Raw genomic sequence first — 18,754 nt, 5'->3', positions numbered from 1 at the left:
TGAGAAAAAATTTCACCACACCGTGCGATTTTCCATAGAACATGTTTTTACAAGATTCTGCAACTCGTCTGCCAACATCTTCCACATCACATAGAATGTCTGCTGCATGTTCAGAAACTAATGTTACCATGATCGTATGATACATCATTAACTGTACATGGAGCCTGCCTTGAATTTGACATGTTCCTTTAACTATGTGTAATTTACACGCCATTTACAGCTGGGCTCCATTTCATTTTCACAAGAGAGCAAGCCTACATCTTCACAACAGGCTTCCACCATTCACATTGAACTGACAGAACAGCTGCAGAGTTAACCTGCAATTCATCAATTTGCTGTTAGGTTGCTAGCACGGCGGCATTTTTGAACTAGGATGAGAACCTGATCAGAACACTTAACTGGGATACGATTACGTCTCCACGGAAGCAGTTACTTCTAGAAGAGAAACAGAGAGCGCCACCACGCGTAGAATGCTGAAAGCAAATGCAAGATGAGAAAAACAGCTTGGAGCAAGCGAAGTTGATTGAACGGCAGGTCACAATCAACTTTGCGTGTTCCTCCATTATGTCGTGATGTCGTCGTGGTACAACGTCCATGAAAGACGTTTTGAGCTTTCGACATGGCTCAGACGAAGAACGAGAAGAGAAAAACACAGCTTGCCATGAGAACGAAAGACTGGAGGGCCGTCATGTCATTACCGCCGGCGTCGGCCGCGTCGTGCTGCCTGCCGCGGCGCCTGTGCTCCCACGCGTCGTCGGGGTCGTCCAGCTCCCGCGGCGGCCACAGCCACGAGAAGGGGCCCCACCGCACCATCGTCGGGGGCTCTCTGTCCCGCTCCCTGTTCCCGGTGCCGCCGCGAGGTGCGGCCTGCTGGCTGCTGCCGTTGGAGCCCCCGCCGGGCAGCTGGTAACGGCAGACCGGGCAGGAGTTGTGGAGGCGGAGCCACGGCACGATGCAGTCGGAGTGGTGACGGCTTACGGCAGCTCTGCCGCGCCCGCCTCCCCGAGCTCGAAGTCCTCCTTGCACACGGGGCACTGCGGGCCGTCCGACAGGTGCGCCTCGGTGATCCGCACCGTCGGGAGCGAGTCGATGGCCGACGACGGCGCCGGCGCAGGACCCGGCCGGTCGTTCTGGGTGAGCTCCTCGATGAGGTTGTTCAGGTTCGGCCCCGTGAAGTAGTTTCCGGGGTCGATGGCCGGGGGCGTGGACGGCCGCCGTGGCACCGGCGGCGGCGGCGGGGAGGGCACACGCCGCCGGGGCGGCGCCGGTGCAGGCGACGGAGCCGGCGCTGGAGCAGGTTGCCGGAACGCGCGGCCTGGTACTGTTGTCGGCTCCCCGCCGTATATGACCCAGCGGCGCGGGTGGCCGTCGTACTGGTGCTGCGGGTGGAACGGGTGCGGGAGGAAGTGCGGCGGCGGCGGGAACGCGGGGCGCGGCGGCGCGTCGATCTCGTGGAGGAAGCGGCCGAAGCAGCGCGGGCAGAAGACGTCGGTGGACGGGTAGGAGATGATGCGGAGCGCGCGGGCGCACTGGTAGCACCAGTACATGCGGCACGTCCGGTGCCGCGTGCCGCCGCCGTGGTGCGCGGGCGCCGCCGTCGACATGAGCCGGCTGGGCGCAGTTCCTTGCGTCGCGTCGGTTCGAATGCCTGATCAGCTGTAGCTCTCGGAAAAGATCGCTTGGGAGCTCTGCATGAGGTGAGGCGGCGCTGGTTTTAAAGCAACGGCAGGGTTTGATTGGTTGGGAGTTCCTGGAAATTGAGGCACGGGTGGGAAAGGATGGCTTCGCGGGGAGACGAAAGCGATCCTGCAGCGAGGTGAAGTGAGGTGAGCTTGAGCTCGTAGGGGGGCGTGCGGTGTTCGGCGAGGGTGACTTGTGCGTGGTGCCAAAGCGCGAGTTGCTTGCCGGGCAGGAGGCGATGGAGATGGCGCGAGGGGGGAAGTAACTAACTAGCTGTGGACGGTTGGTTGGCTTGGGCGTGCGAGCAAGGCAAAAACAGCTGCCAGGAGCGCGTGATGGGCCTGTGGCCCGAGTAGGCCATTTCTTTGGCAGTGCTCAGCCCAGCCAGGGCCCAGACGTGCCCAGCTAAGTCATTCGTCACGCCATCTGTGCGCATTTTTCTGACCAAAGCAAAAGCCTCCATCCGTCTATCGTGCGGGTGTGGACCTGACCGTCGGTCCATCAATCGGGCGGCCCCCTCCTGGAAGGCCACGGAGCCGCATCTGGCCCCGCGAATCTACATGGGTCAAGGGGACGACAAGCACAAGACCGTCCCGGTGGAATGTTGATTTGCATATCCTGGGCACCAATCTACTTCCCGTCGCCGTCAGTCGTCGCGGCTCAAGGGCACGAGCCAGGGCCCACGGCGTGCGGACATGCATGGAAAAACAAGGGACATTAGCTAGGCACCGACCATTTCACCACCAACATATAAATGTGGAGTAAGGAGATTAGAACGAAAGAAAGCCGATGGGAAAAGCCGAAAAGGTACTTCCAAAATTGCTCATCTGATCTTATCAGAAGGTAATTAGGTTTAGCCCATCCAAAAGATTATAAATGCTGCGAGAAATGTTTAACACGTCTTATTGGGCGTAGGTTACATAAAGTGGGCCGTTCGCACCCCAACTCCAGCCGCAAACGGCGCCACCAACCGAGCGCTGGGACCTCAGTCGCTGGGCCCCACACTCAGCGAACCCCGCTCCGCCGCCGCAGCCACCAAAGAGGTCGATGCCCTAGCAAGTTGGAATCCCGCCCCTTCATATTCGCCTCCGCCTCGTCGTCGAAGCCACGCGACCGTGAGAGCTCGCGGAGAGCACCACCAGCCCCTCCAAGCCCCACGAGAGGGACGAATCTTCCGAATCTCTCGGCGGCGATGGCGCTCTTCGACCGCTCCCGCGAGTCGCTCCTCCCGAGCTTCCTCTACGCCTCCTCCTCCTCGGCGCGCTCCTTCGCCGCCACCCCCTCGAGCCTCTCCGTCCCCGTCCCCGCCCCGGCCCCGGCCGCAGCTGCAGCTGGTGGCGGCGCGCCGTCCTCGATCCAGGCGCCCAAGGAGAAGATCGAGCTCTACTCGCCGGCGTTCTACGCCGCCTGCACGGCCGGAGGGATCGCCAGCTGCGGGCTCACCCACATGGCCGTCACCCCTCTCGACCTCGTCAAGTGCAACATGCAGGTGAGCGGGCAGCGGTCTAGATCTGCGGGCTCGATGCTTCCGGGCACCATTTCGGGGAAATCTGCGCGGATCTGGCGGTGCCTGGTTAGCTTAGTGCGGGGCTCGGTAGTTGTGTGCTTCTGATCTCCATTTTCGCACTTCATGATCCGATGCGTGAATCTTCCGCTTCCTACTAGTCACTATACGTGAAGTTTTGCATTGCGCTTTGTCTGGCTCGTGTAGGAGTTTGTGAGTAGTGCTGTTTGCTAGTAGATGAGTAGCTGTTGAGTGGATAGCGATTGCATCAGGCTCCCGTTTGAGTTTAGTAGTTGCTTCAGGTAGATTTTTGAAGGCGTAGCTAGCCCTCTGAGCTTGATCACTGTGCTTTACCCCTGTGAACAGCCAATGTTGTTAATAGCCACACCTTTTGTTTTGTCCTGACATGCTCTCTGTTTATTCCAACACAAGGTGCCTTTTGTTTTCTCTCTGTTGGAATTGGTGACTAGGATATGCTAGTTCTCTAAGAGCACAGCTTTCAACATTTCTGTTAATTATAACTTTGTAGTTGTGTTCATGTCTCCCTACCAAAATCATTTAATTGTAATACAAACCAAATTGATGAATTTGTTGTCAAATGGCTATCAATTAGGATAGGCATGATCAGGTTTGGAACCAAATGAACCATAATTGTGAATTGTGACAGTTGGCTTGTTTGGTTTAATAGGTTGATTTCAATTCTGCCTGTCTAAACTTGTGAACACTTTCTATTTATGGCTTTATGCATGTATTTGTGCAATTTTGGTCCAGTAGAACGAACTTTTACCAATTTAACTCAATACTTTAAACAACTGTTTTAGTTTGTAATCTGGTATCTGCCTAGCTAACTCTCTGGTTTCGCTAACCCATAAAACTTCACTCCCTGTTCAGTGGAGTGTCATTTTCTCTGTTTATCTACTGTGACGTTTAATTAATAGTTTGAGATAGATAGATAATCAGTACAGTCATTATCTGATGAATTGTGTGAGAAACAAATGATGACATGCTTGCATTAAGGATTTTGGTAATAACACGTTGTGGTTTTATTTTGCAGATCGATCCAGTGAAATACAAGAGCATCTCATCTGGATTCGGTGTCCTGTTAAAGGAGCAAGGGGCTAGGGGCTTCTTCAGGGGATGGGTGCCTACCTTGCTTGGTTACAGTGCTCAGGGGGCTTGCAAGTTTGGCTTCTATGAGTTCTTCAAGAAGTACTACTCAGATATTGCAGGGCCTGAGTATGCCCAGAAGTACAAGACTCTAATCTATCTGGCAGGTTCTGCTTCTGCTGAGGTAATTGCTGATGTGGCTCTCTGCCCCTTTGAAGCTGTGAAGGTACGTGTGCAGACGCAGCCTGGATTTGCTCGTGGGTTGAGTGATGGGCTCCCCAAATTTGTCCGATCTGAGGGTGCTCTCGGGTAAGTAAATGTGCTTGCTCAAAATCATCATGATTTGACACTTTCTTGTCCTCTATGTTAACAGATCTTACTGCTTAATAATTTTAGGCTCTACAAGGGACTTGTTCCTCTCTGGGGTCGTCAGATTCCCTGTAAGTTCATATCTGTTATCATCTTGGTACATTCATCTTTTTTTTTTTAACTTCATTTGCATTAAGTGACTGCTGGAAAGTTGTGGGTCACATGGAAATGCTCTAGGAACTAATCTTGTCTGTGTGGGACAACTCTCTTGATGTCTTGACACCTTGTGAACCGACTATTTTTTTTAATGTCTCTGTTGTTACACCAATCATTTCAGCTTTATGATAATTCCCTATAATTATTTATTCTGTAGAACTATTTGTTATACTTTTGTTCACCCACTTTATAGAGTTTCTTCACCTTCTTTTTAGTGGTTTTCACTAGAGTTCACCTTTCTCTAAAATCCAGGACATCAACACATATTTTGTCAAAAATGCATGTATTGTACTCTGTATTTGAACAATCAATTTATCTGTTGCACGTGGCCCAACAAGAAGAGAACCCATACCACTCTGTTTCAGTTTTGGTATCTTCCAGTATCAGCTTTAAATTGTTTGCAAATTTTTTTATTGGGATTTCCATTTTGATTAGAAAAGCATGATAGCCGTTTATTAAAAAGGCTTTGGATGCTGTAGTTGTCTATCAAGCACTATGAGCTTTAGTGGAGGTTTTCTTCACACAAGTCGACTGCTTCCTAGATTGTTCCATACATTTTATTTAGGTATGTAGAATTGCATGACACCAACTAAATAAAGATGTCTGTTGATATTTTATACCAGGAATCTCATAGTATCGCCATAGTTAACAGCTGTAGTCTTGACATTTCCTCTAAGCAGAAATTGATGTAACTTTAAACCTTTACTATGCAGTGTGGAGCTCCCATGCCCTGTTTCTTAGTGATTATGTTCATTTTCTTAGTTGTATTATATTATTTGCTCTTATATAAGCTATCTTCTCCTGTTATAAGATGTACTCATAAGTTTAATTCTTGCATGATGCGTGCAGATACCATGATGAAGTTTGCTTCCTTTGAGACCATTGTTGAGCTTATCTACAAGCATGCTATGCCTGTTCCCAAGTCTGAGTGCAGCAAGATGACCCAGTTGGGTATCAGCTTTGCTGGTGGCTATATTGCTGGTGTCTTCTGTGCTGTTGTTTCTCACCCGGCTGACAACCTTGTGTCTTTCCTGAACAATGCCAAGGGTGCTACAGTGGGTGATGTAAGCATATTCCAGCTTTTGCCTCAAACCTTATTTTCTTGTCATACTTATGAGATGTTGGTTAACTATGATATTGCTTTCTGTTAATTGACTGTATGTATTCTTGCAGGCTGTTAAGAAGTTTGGTCTCGTGGGTCTTTTCACCAGAGGACTTCCTATTCGTATTGTCATGATTGGTACCCTTACTGGAGCTCAGTGGGGAATTTATGATGCTTTCAAAGTCATGGTTGGACTGTGAGTATCCCCTGCTTCTTTGCAAGAGCTAAATTCTTTTGATATATCACCAATTAATGGTTTACTTTGTTTCCTCTTTCAGCCCAACAACTGGTGGTGTTACACCTGCCCCAGCAGAGGCTGAATCGAAAGCCAGCGCTTGATTTTTTCTGTATCCCCGGAGATGGTATTTGGTGGATGGAATTGTATCAGTCACTCAAGAGCTTAGTTCCCAAGCTTTTGTTTTTTTCTTAACGGATGATTTGTCCGTCATCCTTTTGATGAGAGGAACTCATTAAACAGGTGAAAACAGGCGAAATAGATCTTTTTTTGCCCCCAGGAAAAGTTTATGCTCGATGCATAATAATTTCTAGGACAGCAAGACTGTTAGAGCGAAGATTTTGTTTACCTCCTATACCGAGGAATGCTCACAAGTCACATCATGGAGTTTCTGGAAGCATGCACCAAATTTGATGCTCTTCATTTTGCCCTTGTTCTGAACTACAACTCATTTGCTCCGTTTCTTTGTAACTAATTTGCTCCCTTTTTCTCTTTACTCTGCATCACTGGCTCTAGTTGTTCAAAATTTTCAAATCGAACATTTGCGTTGCCTCTTTCATTTGGCCCATTTAACGGTGTCGGGTGAGCATTCTATCATTGTCCTAGTTTCATCTCTCGACATTTCTATCAAACAGATCACTGCACTTTACATGCAGAGACGTCTTGTCGATCATCTCTTTGAGAAATTTTATGACTTGCCACCAGACCATTTCCTTGAGTTGTATAGCTGATTGGATTCTATCATGAGCAACAATGTACATAAAGATTTTGGTTTCAAATGTACTCTACAACTCCATATTCTCAGTACCGTATATCTATCACTTGCTGGTCTCTGACTCCAATTCAAAGGACAGAAACCTGTAGAGTTGACCATTCCGCGAGGAACTAGCAGGCGTGTATCCGTGGTCAATGCATGAGGGTATTTCGGCCTTTCATCCTCACCCCCTTTGAATTTCTTTTCTTCTTTATCTGTTAAAAGGAGAAGAGTGGGAGAGTCGAGTTCATTCATTGTCAAATAGTGTTTGGGTCCGGTTATGTTGTAGTGTTGGTTCTGCTCGAGCTATGCGTCAGTTCGCCTAGAGTGTTTGCCTGATTGGTTGGCTGCAGGATGAGGTGGTCTAGAGTGTTTGCCTTAAGTATTTCAAAAGCTTTGCGATGGAATGTTAGATCTCTTGTCTAAATGCGGCTCGTGACTTGCTTGTAATGGTTGCTCGATCTCATGCTGATGTTATCTTTTCATCATGTGCACGGCCTAAAATCTGAACACTGCTCCTGTTGCAACTTTAGGCCTGATGCTGACATTCTGTCGTGTCGTTGTTGACTTTCTTGCTACCATGAAGCCGGCGATCGGGCTTTATTAAGTTTTGTGCCACTTGCATAATACTAGTAGCAAACAGTCTTTATCACCAACTGTTACAGGCTTCCCCATACCGTGCAGCAACCTGAACGGAGCAACTACGGCAGTCTGCCGGGCTTCCGCCGACTGAGCCACTGAACCACCCCCCGGAGCCGCACGAACGCCGGCCGTGGATGCACACGCCACCGCCCAGCTCACTCCGCTGCCCGCACAAGCATCTTGCCGACTCAGGATCCTGATGCATGCATCTAACGGCGTGGACACGGCCCGCATAACCAGCTCAGGCTCAGCTCAATACGTTGGTATAAATTATATAGCGCATCAAGATGCTTCTAAAATACAATTGCAACTTTGCAAGGAGATAAGAAAAACAAGTCCCAGAAGCCAAAAGAAAAACGGCTCTACCAGACGAGCACATCAACGTTCAAGAATGGTCATTGTTTAACTAGCTAGCCTACGAGTTTTTGTAGGTCGGGTGAAGGTACGAGTTGGACAGTGGCCTGCATCTTTGGGCTCTGCCGCCAGTGAGCTGAGACCATGGCCTTGAGAAAACTGACATGAGAAGCTCTGGGAACGAGCCCGGCAGTGAATTTCCTATTGGCTGCTCTTTTTCCTGGCTAAACTTGTCTCCAACTCTCACCAACTCTCCATGAGACCATGATTGTGCACTGAGCATTTGAGCTCAGGTTTAGTTTTTACGCCCACTTGCACGTACGCCAATTGCCTACCGGCGGGGGCGCAGCGCCTCATGTGAGCTCCGCGTCATCTCCCGCGAGATCTGGGAGGGGTGGCCGCGCGGAATCGTGCGTGCTCGATAAACAAATGGCCCTGGGCGGCCAGCCGGCGCGCGAGAAGAGGCGAGGCGGAGACCGGAGAGGCCGCATGAATCATCATGGATGACATGGCCGGCGCACTAAGGCCGACTCCAGCGGCGTCCTGTAAAAGGTTCGGTTCTCTATTAACGGAGGCTACTGTAGCACCGTATCGCTCCATCGGTATTCTCCAACGCGTGCGGTAAAATGAAGGATATCGCCTGCGTCCCGCACAGAGGGGCGGCGCGGGCGGCGGGGAGGCGGGACGGCGCGACTGCGCGGGCGGCGGGGCTGCGGGGCGGCGCGGGAGGGGGGGGGGGCTGCGGGGCGGCGCGACTGCAGGGGTGGCGGGGCGGCGGACGGCGCGACTGTAGGGGCGGCGGGACGGCGGGACGGCGCGACTGCAGGGGCGGCGGGGCGCGGCGCGGCCGGCGGGGCACGGCAGGGGCGGCGGGGGCGGCGGCCGGCGGGGAGCGGCAGGGGCGGCGGGGGCGGCGGCCGGCGGGGCGCGGCAGGGGCGGCAGGAGAGGCGACCGGCGGGGCGCGGGAGGGGCGACGGCACCGTTCGGGAGCGGGAGCGGTTGGAAGAAAGGATAGAAAAGTAATATAAGATTGTGGGGTACAGAAGATGGAAATAGAGGATGTTGTTGGAGTTAAGTTTGGTATAGAGAATGAAGTTGATATGGAGGAAAAAGATAAAGGATGGGATTCGAAGGATACTATTTCATAGGTACTGTAACTGACAGCAGAACAAGCAAAATAGTGACACGATTAGTAGTTAGTACTAGTACAGCTGCTGTCATTTTGCCTCGTTCCAGCGGGCAATCATTAGCGATCCATTTCTTTGCTCGTTTTATGTGGAAGTAACAAGACAAAGTGCAGTCTCGATGTTCATCGTTTGGTTTCCTGAATGAGGAAAAAAAATACTAGTAGTGCACACAGGGTCAGATTCAGAATATAAGAGCACAGCGTTCTGCTGTTTCGTTCTCTGAAAAGACGTTCGATCCATCGATTACTCTTTCCTATCCCTAGATCCGGACGAGTAGCCGTTGAGCTGGGTCGTTTCTTGGACGGTTTCCATGGATGAAGAAGCCTTGCTGTGCTGATGGCTCCTGGTAGGACACCAAGCGCAGGCACCATAAACAATCTCATCCGCCCACGCTGCCGGCGATTCGCGCACGACGTTCAACCTCGCCACCATCCCGCGGGCTCCGAATTTATTCAGCGGTGGCGAAACAGGCGGCGGCAGGCGGGCAGCCGCACCTGCGCCTGCACGCCGACGACGCAGCACGCCAGCACCGGCCGCAAGTCGTCGTCGCGTTGCATTATTTTTATATGTCCAGCACCGCCACCCAGATCCCACCGCGGCCAATGGCGCTCGAGTCAACTGCCCTGCCACAAACCCAGCCTCCCCCGGCCCGCCATGCCTTCGTCACGCACGCCTGCGCCTACCCCACCGCCGAACGCCCGGTGCCAATGCTATGAGCCCGCCGATCCACGGGCGCACCGATGCCGACGCGTCCCCCACTCGCCGTCCTGCTGCTGCTCCTCCTCCTCGGCGCCGCCTCGCTCCGGGCGCGCGGCGGCAGGATCGCCACGGAGGTGCTCGCCCCGGACTTCTCGGCGTCGTACCTGCTCTTCATCGACACCTTCGGCGTGTTCCTCGCGTCCCGGAGCGGCGCATTCCAGGCTGTGGTGCACAACCCGGCGGGGCAGCAGGAGCGGTTCTACCTCGCCGTGCTCCACGCGCCGTCCAAGACCTGCGTCTGGGTCGCCAACCGCGCCGCGCCCCTCACCGACCGCGCCGCGCCGCTGCAGCTCACGGCGCGGGGGCTCTCCGTCGAGGACCCCAACGGCACGACCATCTGGTCCACGCCGCCGTTCGGCGAACCCGTGGCCGCGCTCCGCCTCGACGACCGCGGCAACCTCGCGCTGCTCGACGCGAGGAACGCCACGCTCTGGCAGTCGTTCGACCGCCCCACGGACACCATCGTGTCCTCGCAGAGGCTCACCGCCGGGGCGTTCCTGGCGTCCGCCGCGTCGGACTCCGACTATTCGGAGGGGGACTACCGGCTCAACGTGACGGCGGCCGATGCGGTGCTCACGTGGATGGGCTCCATGTACTGGCGGCTCTCCAATGACGCCAGCTCGACCATGGACAGGGGCGGCACCGTCGCGTACATGGCCGTGAACGGCACCGGGCTGTACCTTCTCGCGGCGGACGGCGGGGTCATCATCCAGGTCTCTTTGCCGGCAGCCGAGCTGCGAATTGTTAAGCTTGGCTATGATGGGAAGCTGCAGATCTCAAGCTTCGCGTCGGCGAACTCATCGAGGACGCCGATGGACGGCGGGTTCGCTGCGCCGACCGACGGGTGCGCTCTGCCACTCTCCTGTGGCGCGCTCGGGCTCTGCTCGCCCAAGGGCTGCATGTGCCCGCCCCTGTTCGCGGCGTCGCACGACGGCGGGTGCGCGCCATCCGACGGCTCCACCCCGCTGTCCGTCTCCTCATGCGGCGGCGCCGGTGATGGCAGCAGCTTGCCGGTCTCGTATGTCAGCCTTGGCAATGGTATCGCTTACTACGCCAACAGACTCGACCCGCCGACCTTGGCCGGCGACACCATCTCTTCATGCCAGGCTCTCTGTACCAGCAACTGCTTTTGCCTCGGTTACTTCTACGACTCCTCCTCGTTGTCCTGCTACTTGGTGCAGCACCAGCTCGGGTCCTTCATGAGCGCCAACTCCACCGATGGCTCCGACAAGTTCGGCTACATCAAGGTCCAGAGCTCGCAGCAATCGAGGTCATCGGACAGTTCTTCAAACAGCAACCTCATCGCCATCCTGCTCCCAACAGTCGTCGCGTTTGTGCTCATCGTCGTTGTCAGCGCCATCGTAATCACGTCGTGGCGTAAACAAGGGCGGCGCTCGTCGCGTTCCAGGGACCTGCAGCTCCGGCGGCAGCGCTCGCCATCGGATTCCGCGCACCTCGTGCGGGATGTTGACGACGACAGCAACGACATCGCCATCCCTGGCCTCCCGACCAGGTTCACGCACGACGAGATCGAGGACATGACCAACAGCTTCCGCATCAAGATCGGGGCCGGCGGGTTCGGCGCCGTGTACAAAGGCGAGCTCCCGGACGGTTCGCAGGTGGCCGTGAAGAAGATCGAGGGCGTCGGGATGCAGGGCAAGCGCGAGTTCTGCACCGAGATCGCCGTCATCGGCAACATCCACCACATCAACCTCGTCCGCCTCCGCGGCTTCTGCACGGAGGGTCAGCGCCGCCTCCTGGTGTACGAGTACATGAACCGCGGGTCCCTCGACCGGTCGCTGTTCCGGCCGACCGGCCCTCTGCTGGAGTGGAAGGAGCGGATGGACGTCGCCATCGGGGCGGCGAGGGGGCTGGCGTACCTCCACTTCGGCTGCGACCAGAGGATCATCCACTGCGACGTGAAGCCGGAGAACATCCTGCTCGCGGACGGCGGCCAGGTGAAGATCGCCGACTTCGGGCTCGCGAAATTCCTCACGCCGGAGCAGTCCGGCCTCTTCACGACGATGCGGGGCACGCGCGGGTACCTCGCGCCGGAGTGGCTCAGCAACGCGGCCATCACCGACCGCACCGACGTGTACAGCTTCGGGATGGTGCTGCTGGAGCTGGTGCGCGGCCGCAAGAACCGCAGCGAGCACGTAAGCGGCGGCGGCGGCGGCGGCGGCGGCGGCGGCGGCGGCGGCGGCGGCGGCGAGGCCTCCAACTCCTCGGACGGGACGACGGGCAGCTCGTCGCGCGGCGCGAAGAGCGACTACTTCCCGCTCGCCGCGCTGGAGGGGCACGAGGCCGGGCAGTACGCGGAGCTGGCCGACCAGCGGCTGCAGGGGCGGGTGGTGGACAAGGAGGTGGAGAGGGTGGTGAAGGTGGCGCTGTGCTGCCTCCACGAGGACCCTCACCTGCGGCCGAGCATGGCGGTCGTGGCCGGCATGCTCGAGGGCACCATGGAGCTCTGGGAGCCGCGGGCGAACTCGCTCGGGTTCCTCCGGCTGTACGGCCGGGGGTTCTCAGGGCCGGTGGACGGCGGAGGCAGCGACATGAATCTCAACCATGTGGCGTCCCCCGGGGACCGATCGGGGACGACGACGCTGACGACGATGAGCGGATGGCCGTCGTACATGTCGTCGACTCAACTCTCCGGGCCGAGATAGCGAAGAATTGGCGCGAATTGTTCCTAGCGTGAGAGTGTACGAATCCATTCTTGATTTCGCTCCTTGGCACTAGTAGAACAGAGGAATTCATCTTTGTATCTACGAGGTATCCGGTCCATTCGACGCGATTTTGTTGCATTTCATCTACGCATCCCAATTAGTTTTAGTTTAGTGTCTCTACATCACTACAGCTAGAGGCGCCAGCGCCACGCACATGTCGGGTCGATCGATCGGTTCAGTTGCGTCTGCCTATTCCTCCAGCATCTATGCAGCACTCAATTAAACTTGCTAGCATTCTTCTGCACGCGATGTTCCCGGCCAGCTGCACGGCTAGTCAAGTTATGAACTAGTCTTACACGAACAGATCACAGTAGAGTAGCAGATATAGGCTTCCTTCTGACTTGCCGGAAAACCCAGTCCACAAGCACTAGAACACGACCCAGCCTTCAGTGCAGTAGGCCCAAGCCTGAAAATGTGAATTGAATTAACTGTTTTTTCTTGGGGGAAATAGGTCCTGCTATTGGTGCACCCAGGTCTTTGGAAACATCTAGTAGATATGCCAATATGAATGTTCTGATGCATTTTCTTATATATTAGAGCTATGTTATATGGAAATACTATGAACAAGCTAAACTTTTCTTTCTTTAGTTTGGTTTCATTTCATAGCAGAAATAATATGTGATTTTACTAAACGTGCACACCACCTTTTTTCAGTGATTGCGATACTTGCTGGGCATCACGGACGAGGAACGCCAGCAAAGACGTGAAGAGATACCGTCAACAAGGTAAGCAAATCCACGATACAAACATAACAGACATCCTTTTTTGTGCTTGTAGGATTCTCAAGCGTGATGTTTGAGAACACTCATTGTGTCATTTTTCTGGTGGCAGTCTGAAGGATCTCGAGGAGTTTGCTGATGCATGCAGTTGAAAGCATCAAGGGGTGGTTACTGTTGCTGTAGCATCTATCACCTGATGATGTCGAAGCTGCAAATAAGGAAAAACCGGCATTCCCAGAAGTAAAGAAGTGCCTGTGAGGTCCTCCGCTCCTGCCTTTGCAGGATTAGTTGTGAGGTGATTTTTCAAGATTTCCACTTCAGGCCTTGACCAGACACCAATGACTGCCAAGCCTGGCAATGTATCCATGACTCCATGTAGCACATGGCGAGAGCACCATCTCCACCATGGCTGTAACTGAATTCTGGCTTCTCCTTTCCCATGCAATTTTTGGGGGGCAATAATTAGTTCAAAGCCAGGAGCGAAGCACATCGGTATATGCTGGATTTCTCACGTTTAGCGATGCTGTGTTTCCCCATGTAAGCTCAGAGCTCGAACAAGTCGGATACTGTGATTCAGACAGAAAGAGGACATGAGATCTGCTGAAATTGTTTATGGTTTTCCATATTCAGTACACCCTGTTTCCATCACACAATTTTTTCGACGAATGTTTAGGTCACTATCACACCAAGGTTTGCTATCTATGATCTCTGTCGTCCTGACCGAGCCAGACAAATAGGAAACATGAATCTGCCCAAGGCACAATTAGCGTTTTTCCAAGCAGAGGAAACTGCAGCAGTGATGAATTTGGCTTCCTGCTCTGCCGGTGGTGCTACTAAGCGGAAGCGACGGCCACGTCTCCTGCTTCTCCGGCCGTCCGGCGAGAAGCTTACTAGCGCCAACATTAGACGCTGCTCGATTCGCCTTGTCAGAAACCAGGCCTGTCAGAACCCGGCGACCCTCGCGGCTGGCGGGACCGCGGGAGCGTCCAGTGCGGAGGCCTCGCTTGCTCTCGGGAGGTTGCGGTTGCAGTTGTGAGGTGGGAGAAGCGCAGCAGGGATCGAGGAGGCCGTGGCCCTGCCGAGAAGAATGTCTCCGGCGGGAAAGTGGGCGGCGCGAGCAGCCGCCGCTGCCGTAATCGCCGGGAGCGAGGAGGTCTCGGAACAATTGGGCGATGCCGTAGACGTAAATATGTACACATAACCCCCTATACTAAGCGCGATCCGAATATTTACACATAACCCCCTGAACGGATCGCGATCGTGATCCGATATAGGGGGTTATGTGTAAATATCCGATCCAACATTTTTGTGAAAAAATCCTCGCTCAACGGCGGACGGAAGCAGAGGGAGGCGGCGCACGGGCGCAGGGCGACGGCCCGCCGGTGAACGGTGGCGAAGAGGTGCTGCCGCTCTGGCAGCTCTGCTGCGCCTGGTGCTGCTGCTTGTGCAACTGGGCGGACGCAATGGCCATCATGGACCTCACCTTAGCGACTGTCGCGGTCTTCTCCGGCGGGCAGCCTCGTATTGCCACCCGCAGCGACCGCACGGCGGCGTCCGGCTGCCCCGCCCCCAGCGCCGCGCACGCCGCACGGCACGCCTCGTCCGCGACCATCGCGTCGTAGCAGGCCGGAGGCGGGGGCGGGGTCGGGGTCGAGGATATGGGCACCGTGCTACTACTAGAAAAGTATTTGGCAGCATTCCTCCACTCGAGATGTTCCCGTGCAGCTGCACGGCTAGTCAAGTCCCTTTCGGTTTCGGAGCCAAAGTACACTAGCAGTATAGGCTTCCTTCCGACTTGTGGGGAGACCCACAAGCACTAGTCTGACACGAACAGATCACCGTACCGCGAATTCAGACCAAGCTAGCCGGAAATGCGCGCGGCGTATATACCAAACATAACAGGAAAACGAGTTTCTGGTAGGTGCACTCCACGGCCAAAAACGCGAACACGCGATCCGCGATGCCCCGTTCTTCTCAGATTTCCGGTTGCCAAACCTCGGTGCCGTGCGCAGCCAACTCCGGCAACCAGGCACCAGCCACATGCTACTCACATTGCCACACTAACTGTCCATGTATATGTATGTCTGCTGCTGCTTCAATGCTCTTAGCCAGCAGCGTGCGTGCAGGAGCAAGTGCTGGGATCGATGGGAGAAGTGCATCGGAGCGTGCAGGAGCTGGCGGCGTCGCTGGGCGCGCTGCCGCCGGAGTTCGTGCGCCCGGAGCACGAGCAGCCGGCCGCCACCACGTTCCCGGGCGGCGCCGCGCCGGACGCGCCGGTGATCGACCTGTCGGAGCCCGGGTGCGGCGCGCGCGTCGCGGCCGCGGCGCGGGAGTGGGGGCTGTTCCAGGTGGTGAACCACGGCGTGCCCTCCCCGGTGGTGGCCGAGCTGCAGCGGGTCGGGCGGGCCTTCTTCTCGCTCCCGCGGGAGGAGAAGGAGCGCTACGCCATGGACCCGGCCTCCGGGAGGATCGAGGGCTACGGCACGAGGCTGCAGAGGGACCTCGAGGGCAAGAAGACGTGGAACGACTTCTTCTTCCACGTCGTCGCGCCGCCGGAGAAGGTCGACCACGGCGCCTGGCCCCGGAGCCCCGCCGGGTACCGGGAGGCCAACGAGGCGTACTGCTGCCACGTGCAGCGGCTGGCGCGCGAGCTGCTCGGGCACCTCTCGCTGGGGCTCGGCCTCGAGGAGGGCGCCATGGCGGAGGCGTTCGGCGGCGGCGACCTGGTGTTCCTCCAGAAGATCAACCTGTACCCGCCGTGCCCGCAGCCGGAGCTCACCCTCGGTGTCGCGCCGCACACCGACATGAGCACGCTCACCGTCCTCGTGCCCAACGAGGTGCAGGGGCTCCAGGTCTTCAAGGACGGCCACTGGTACGATGCCAAGTACGTGCCGGACGCGCTCATCATCCACATCGGCGACCAGATCGAGGCAAGTGTGCCAATGCAGAACACGGTCACGAGCCGATGTGTCTTTCTTTGTTTTTTTTTGAAAAGATGTCTTTCTTTGTGTCACGTTGAACGTGCGTGTCGACAGATCTTCAGCAACGGGGCGTACAAGGCGGTGCTGCACCGCACGACGGTGAGCAAGGAGAAGACGCGGATGTCGTGGCCGGTGTTCGTGGAGCCGCCGGGAGAGCTCGTCGTCGGGCCGCACCCGCAGCTGGTCGCCGGCGAGAGCCCGGCCAAGTACAAGGCGAGGAAGTACCAGGAGTACCAACACTGCAAGATCAACAAGCTCCCCATGTAGACCGGACACGACATGCTTGCAGCACGTTTCTCTGTCGTACACTCGTACTGATGACAGTTTGTGTGGCCGGCCACGCGCAATTATCCCCTTTGTTCTTTTTTTTTTTTGCTTTGGATTGGGCCACCGACTGTGGGCTGGTTATCATCTACTCTATTGTAATAATGGCCCGACCTGGTTAGCTAAAGTAAACTGTGGTATATGGGCCGGCCTGGTTCGGTTTAAACAACTGTAGTAAATGGGCCTTTTATTTTGATTTGAGTTTGGAAGGCAGCATGTTCTTTTGGCCTGCATCTCCCTCTCATTTGTGAGCATATTTTCCTCCAAATAAACACACACAAGTCAACGTCTGTGTTTCAAAAAAAGTCAACGTCTGTGATTCCTCCATGTATAGCTGCAGCTGGGAGGGCGACTGCAGTAACGCACCCATGACAGGTAGTGATTGGAGCACTAAAGTGGATCACTATGTGTACTATGTTAGGTTCCTGACGTTTTCAGTCGAGGACCAAAGTGTGTCTGCTGGACAACAGGCCAATGCGTCCATGGTCGCCAGCTGGTTGCCCATTAGAGCGCCGCCCATTGCGGACCAGAGGAACATGTCGTGATCGGCAGTGAATCCGCTTCACACGCTGATGCGGAGAACGGGTCCGCGTCAATGGCGGCTCGGCGAGGACTGCAGTCTGCGGACCAGAGGGCAGGGTTGAAGAAGAGTCCGTGTCTCCATTGTTAGAAATTTATGCAGATTTGGGCATATTTTAATTCCGAATATTACCAGCAAATTCAAGATACAAATTAGTGATCTCATGACGACAAAGTATGTGCTTGTATTCATGTTAATTTCATCAATTAACATAAATATAAGAGTAAACCGGAGAATGAGAATGTTTAGAAAGTACCCCAAGGCAGGACCTGTGCTGGAGGCACCATTTGCGTCGTTTCCGGTGTTGAACATTGTGTTGGTACGCGTTTAGTCGAACTAAGTCGAGTTCTGATGACCTTCGGGAAGTAGTCAGAGTGATCTTGATGTTCATTTAGGGAACACAGATATGATCACTGGGAAGTAGTCTTACGAGCTTCAGAAAGTAGTCGATCGAGGCACCGAGTAATCGTATTTATTGAGGAAGTAGTCGCACAGCTTCAGGAAATAGTCGTACGGCTGGAGGGAGAAGTAGTCAATTGGGGAGGAAGCGAGCAATCGCGTGAAGACGCTCTCAAAAACGTGATTGCCCGCTATCCCGTACAGAACCTTCAACGTGCAGGGTTTCGGAGGCCTGCTCTCGCTAGAGCTGTGCGCGCAACAGAAAACAGAGAAAAAGGAGAGATCTCCTCAGCAGGACTACCAAAGTGTTCAACCTTCAGAAACTAGCTAGAAATACATTGCCAACCCTCAGGAAAATGGAGGCAAGCGATATATGCCCATTGTGCAGCCGAGAAGTAGAATCAAGCTATCACGCCATTTACCTGCTCCTAGGCGAGAGGACTACGAATGGCCATGAGAGATCACTGACAGCTACCAGCTGAATCACAATTCAGGAACACGGGACCTGACTGGATACTACTACTGCTGGACCAGTGTTTAGACTCGGTGAGGGATCAAGTTAAGCTGTTAGTATGGAAGACACAGGCAGTACATAATAATATCACGCACCAAGCCAGGCCTACGAGCATTTCAGAGGTTGTTCATGCCCTCTGTGCCATGCAGTCCACGTTCTCTGAAGAACTCCCTACTGACGATAAGGTAGGAGGCAAGGGAAAAGCTCCATATTTACCGTCCGACAATAGGAAGCAACGTACAGCGATGCCCAATGAGACGACGAGAAGAGCACGGTGGGAGCCGCCCCCACCAGGCCGGGTGAAATGTAATGGGTCCTTCGTTCCCCATACGGGGGAGGCAGGTGTTGGCGTCGTAGCCCGCGACAGCGAAGGCCGTATCATTCTCCCCGCCTGGCGCGTGCTCTTCAGGTGTTAGGATGCAGTTGAAGCTAAAGCCCAGACATGCTTGGAAGGTTTTCGGCTGGCAGCGCAGTGGATACAAGGCCCGATCATCCTTGAATCTGACTGTGCCCGTATTGTCCAAGGCATGCAGCAGCAGGAGTACCCTCAACGCATCGTTTCGTCCTGGAGGAGGCAAAAGACCAGACGCAGCTGCTGGTAGACTAGCAAATCGCCAAGCTAAAGAGATAGTGCAATCTAGTTGCTAATAAGTTAAGCATC

The 18,754-nt window shown here is 54.7% G+C and overlaps 3 protein-coding genes and 1 pseudogene across 4 annotated transcripts; 3 read left to right on the top strand and 1 right to left on the bottom strand.

Moving 5' to 3' along the window:
• Positions 1 to 2: 2 nt before the first annotated feature.
• LOC112878920 lies at positions 3 to 1,749 on the bottom strand (annotated as a pseudogene).
• A 916-nt stretch (positions 1,750 to 2,665) lies between these two features.
• On the top strand, positions 2,666 to 6,694 carry LOC112892848 (mitochondrial phosphate carrier protein 3, mitochondrial-like). Its single transcript, XM_025959958.1, has 6 exons — positions 2,666 to 3,169; positions 4,239 to 4,600; positions 4,688 to 4,731; positions 5,666 to 5,880; positions 5,990 to 6,114; positions 6,197 to 6,694. The coding sequence occupies exons 1-6, from the start codon at positions 2,873 to 2,875 to the stop codon at positions 6,255 to 6,257; spliced, it is 1,104 nt and encodes a 367-aa protein (XP_025815743.1). The 5' UTR covers positions 2,666 to 2,872; the 3' UTR covers positions 6,258 to 6,694.
• Positions 6,695 to 9,831: 3,137 nt separating this feature from the next.
• Positions 9,832 to 13,901, top strand: LOC112882336 (G-type lectin S-receptor-like serine/threonine-protein kinase At5g35370). Of its 2 annotated transcripts, none has more exons than XM_025947367.1 (3): positions 9,832 to 12,552; positions 13,231 to 13,301; positions 13,408 to 13,901. In XM_025947367.1, exon 1 carries the CDS (start codon positions 9,832 to 9,834, stop codon positions 12,514 to 12,516), a length of 2,685 nt encoding a protein of 894 aa, XP_025803152.1. In that variant the 3' UTR covers positions 12,517 to 12,552; positions 13,231 to 13,301; positions 13,408 to 13,901. The 2 variants fall into 2 exon arrangements, with proteins under 2 accessions (XP_025803152.1, XP_025803159.1); XM_025947374.1 differs by having other exon boundaries at positions 9,832 to 12,622.
• A 1,538-nt stretch (positions 13,902 to 15,439) lies between these two features.
• Positions 15,440 to 16,589, top strand: LOC112882371 (flavonol synthase/flavanone 3-hydroxylase). The gene is made up of 2 exons (XM_025947420.1): positions 15,440 to 16,225; positions 16,331 to 16,589. The coding sequence occupies exons 1-2, from the start codon at positions 15,440 to 15,442 to the stop codon at positions 16,541 to 16,543; spliced, it is 999 nt and encodes a 332-aa protein (XP_025803205.1). The 3' UTR covers positions 16,544 to 16,589.
• Positions 16,590 to 18,754: the final 2,165 nt, after the last annotated feature.

The sequence above is a fragment of the Panicum hallii genome, chromosome 1, assembly GCF_002211085.1.
Source record: "Panicum hallii strain FIL2 chromosome 1, PHallii_v3.1, whole genome shotgun sequence".
NCBI classification, from domain to species: domain Eukaryota; kingdom Viridiplantae; phylum Streptophyta; class Magnoliopsida; order Poales; family Poaceae; genus Panicum; species Panicum hallii.
Note: the sequence above shows the minus strand (reverse complement) of the source record. Positions and strands in the feature narration are given on the sequence as shown.

Coding starts and splice junctions, on each gene's coding strand:
- LOC112892848 (XM_025959958.1), top strand. CDS start 2,873: ATGGCGCTCTTCGACCGCTCCCGCGAGTCGCTCCTCCCGAGCTTCCTC. Junction 3,170..4,238: donor TCGTCAAGTGCAACATGCAG/GTGAGCGGGCAG, acceptor TTTATTTTGCAG/ATCGATCCAGTGAAATACAA. Junction 4,601..4,687: donor CGATCTGAGGGTGCTCTCGG/GTAAGTAAATGT, acceptor TAATAATTTTAG/GCTCTACAAGGGACTTGTTC.
- LOC112882336 (XM_025947367.1), top strand. CDS start 9,832: ATGCCGACGCGTCCCCCACTCGCCGTCCTGCTGCTGCTCCTCCTCCTC.
- LOC112882371 (XM_025947420.1), top strand. CDS start 15,440: ATGGGAGAAGTGCATCGGAGCGTGCAGGAGCTGGCGGCGTCGCTGGGC. Junction 16,226..16,330: donor ACATCGGCGACCAGATCGAG/GCAAGTGTGCCA, acceptor GCGTGTCGACAG/ATCTTCAGCAACGGGGCGTA.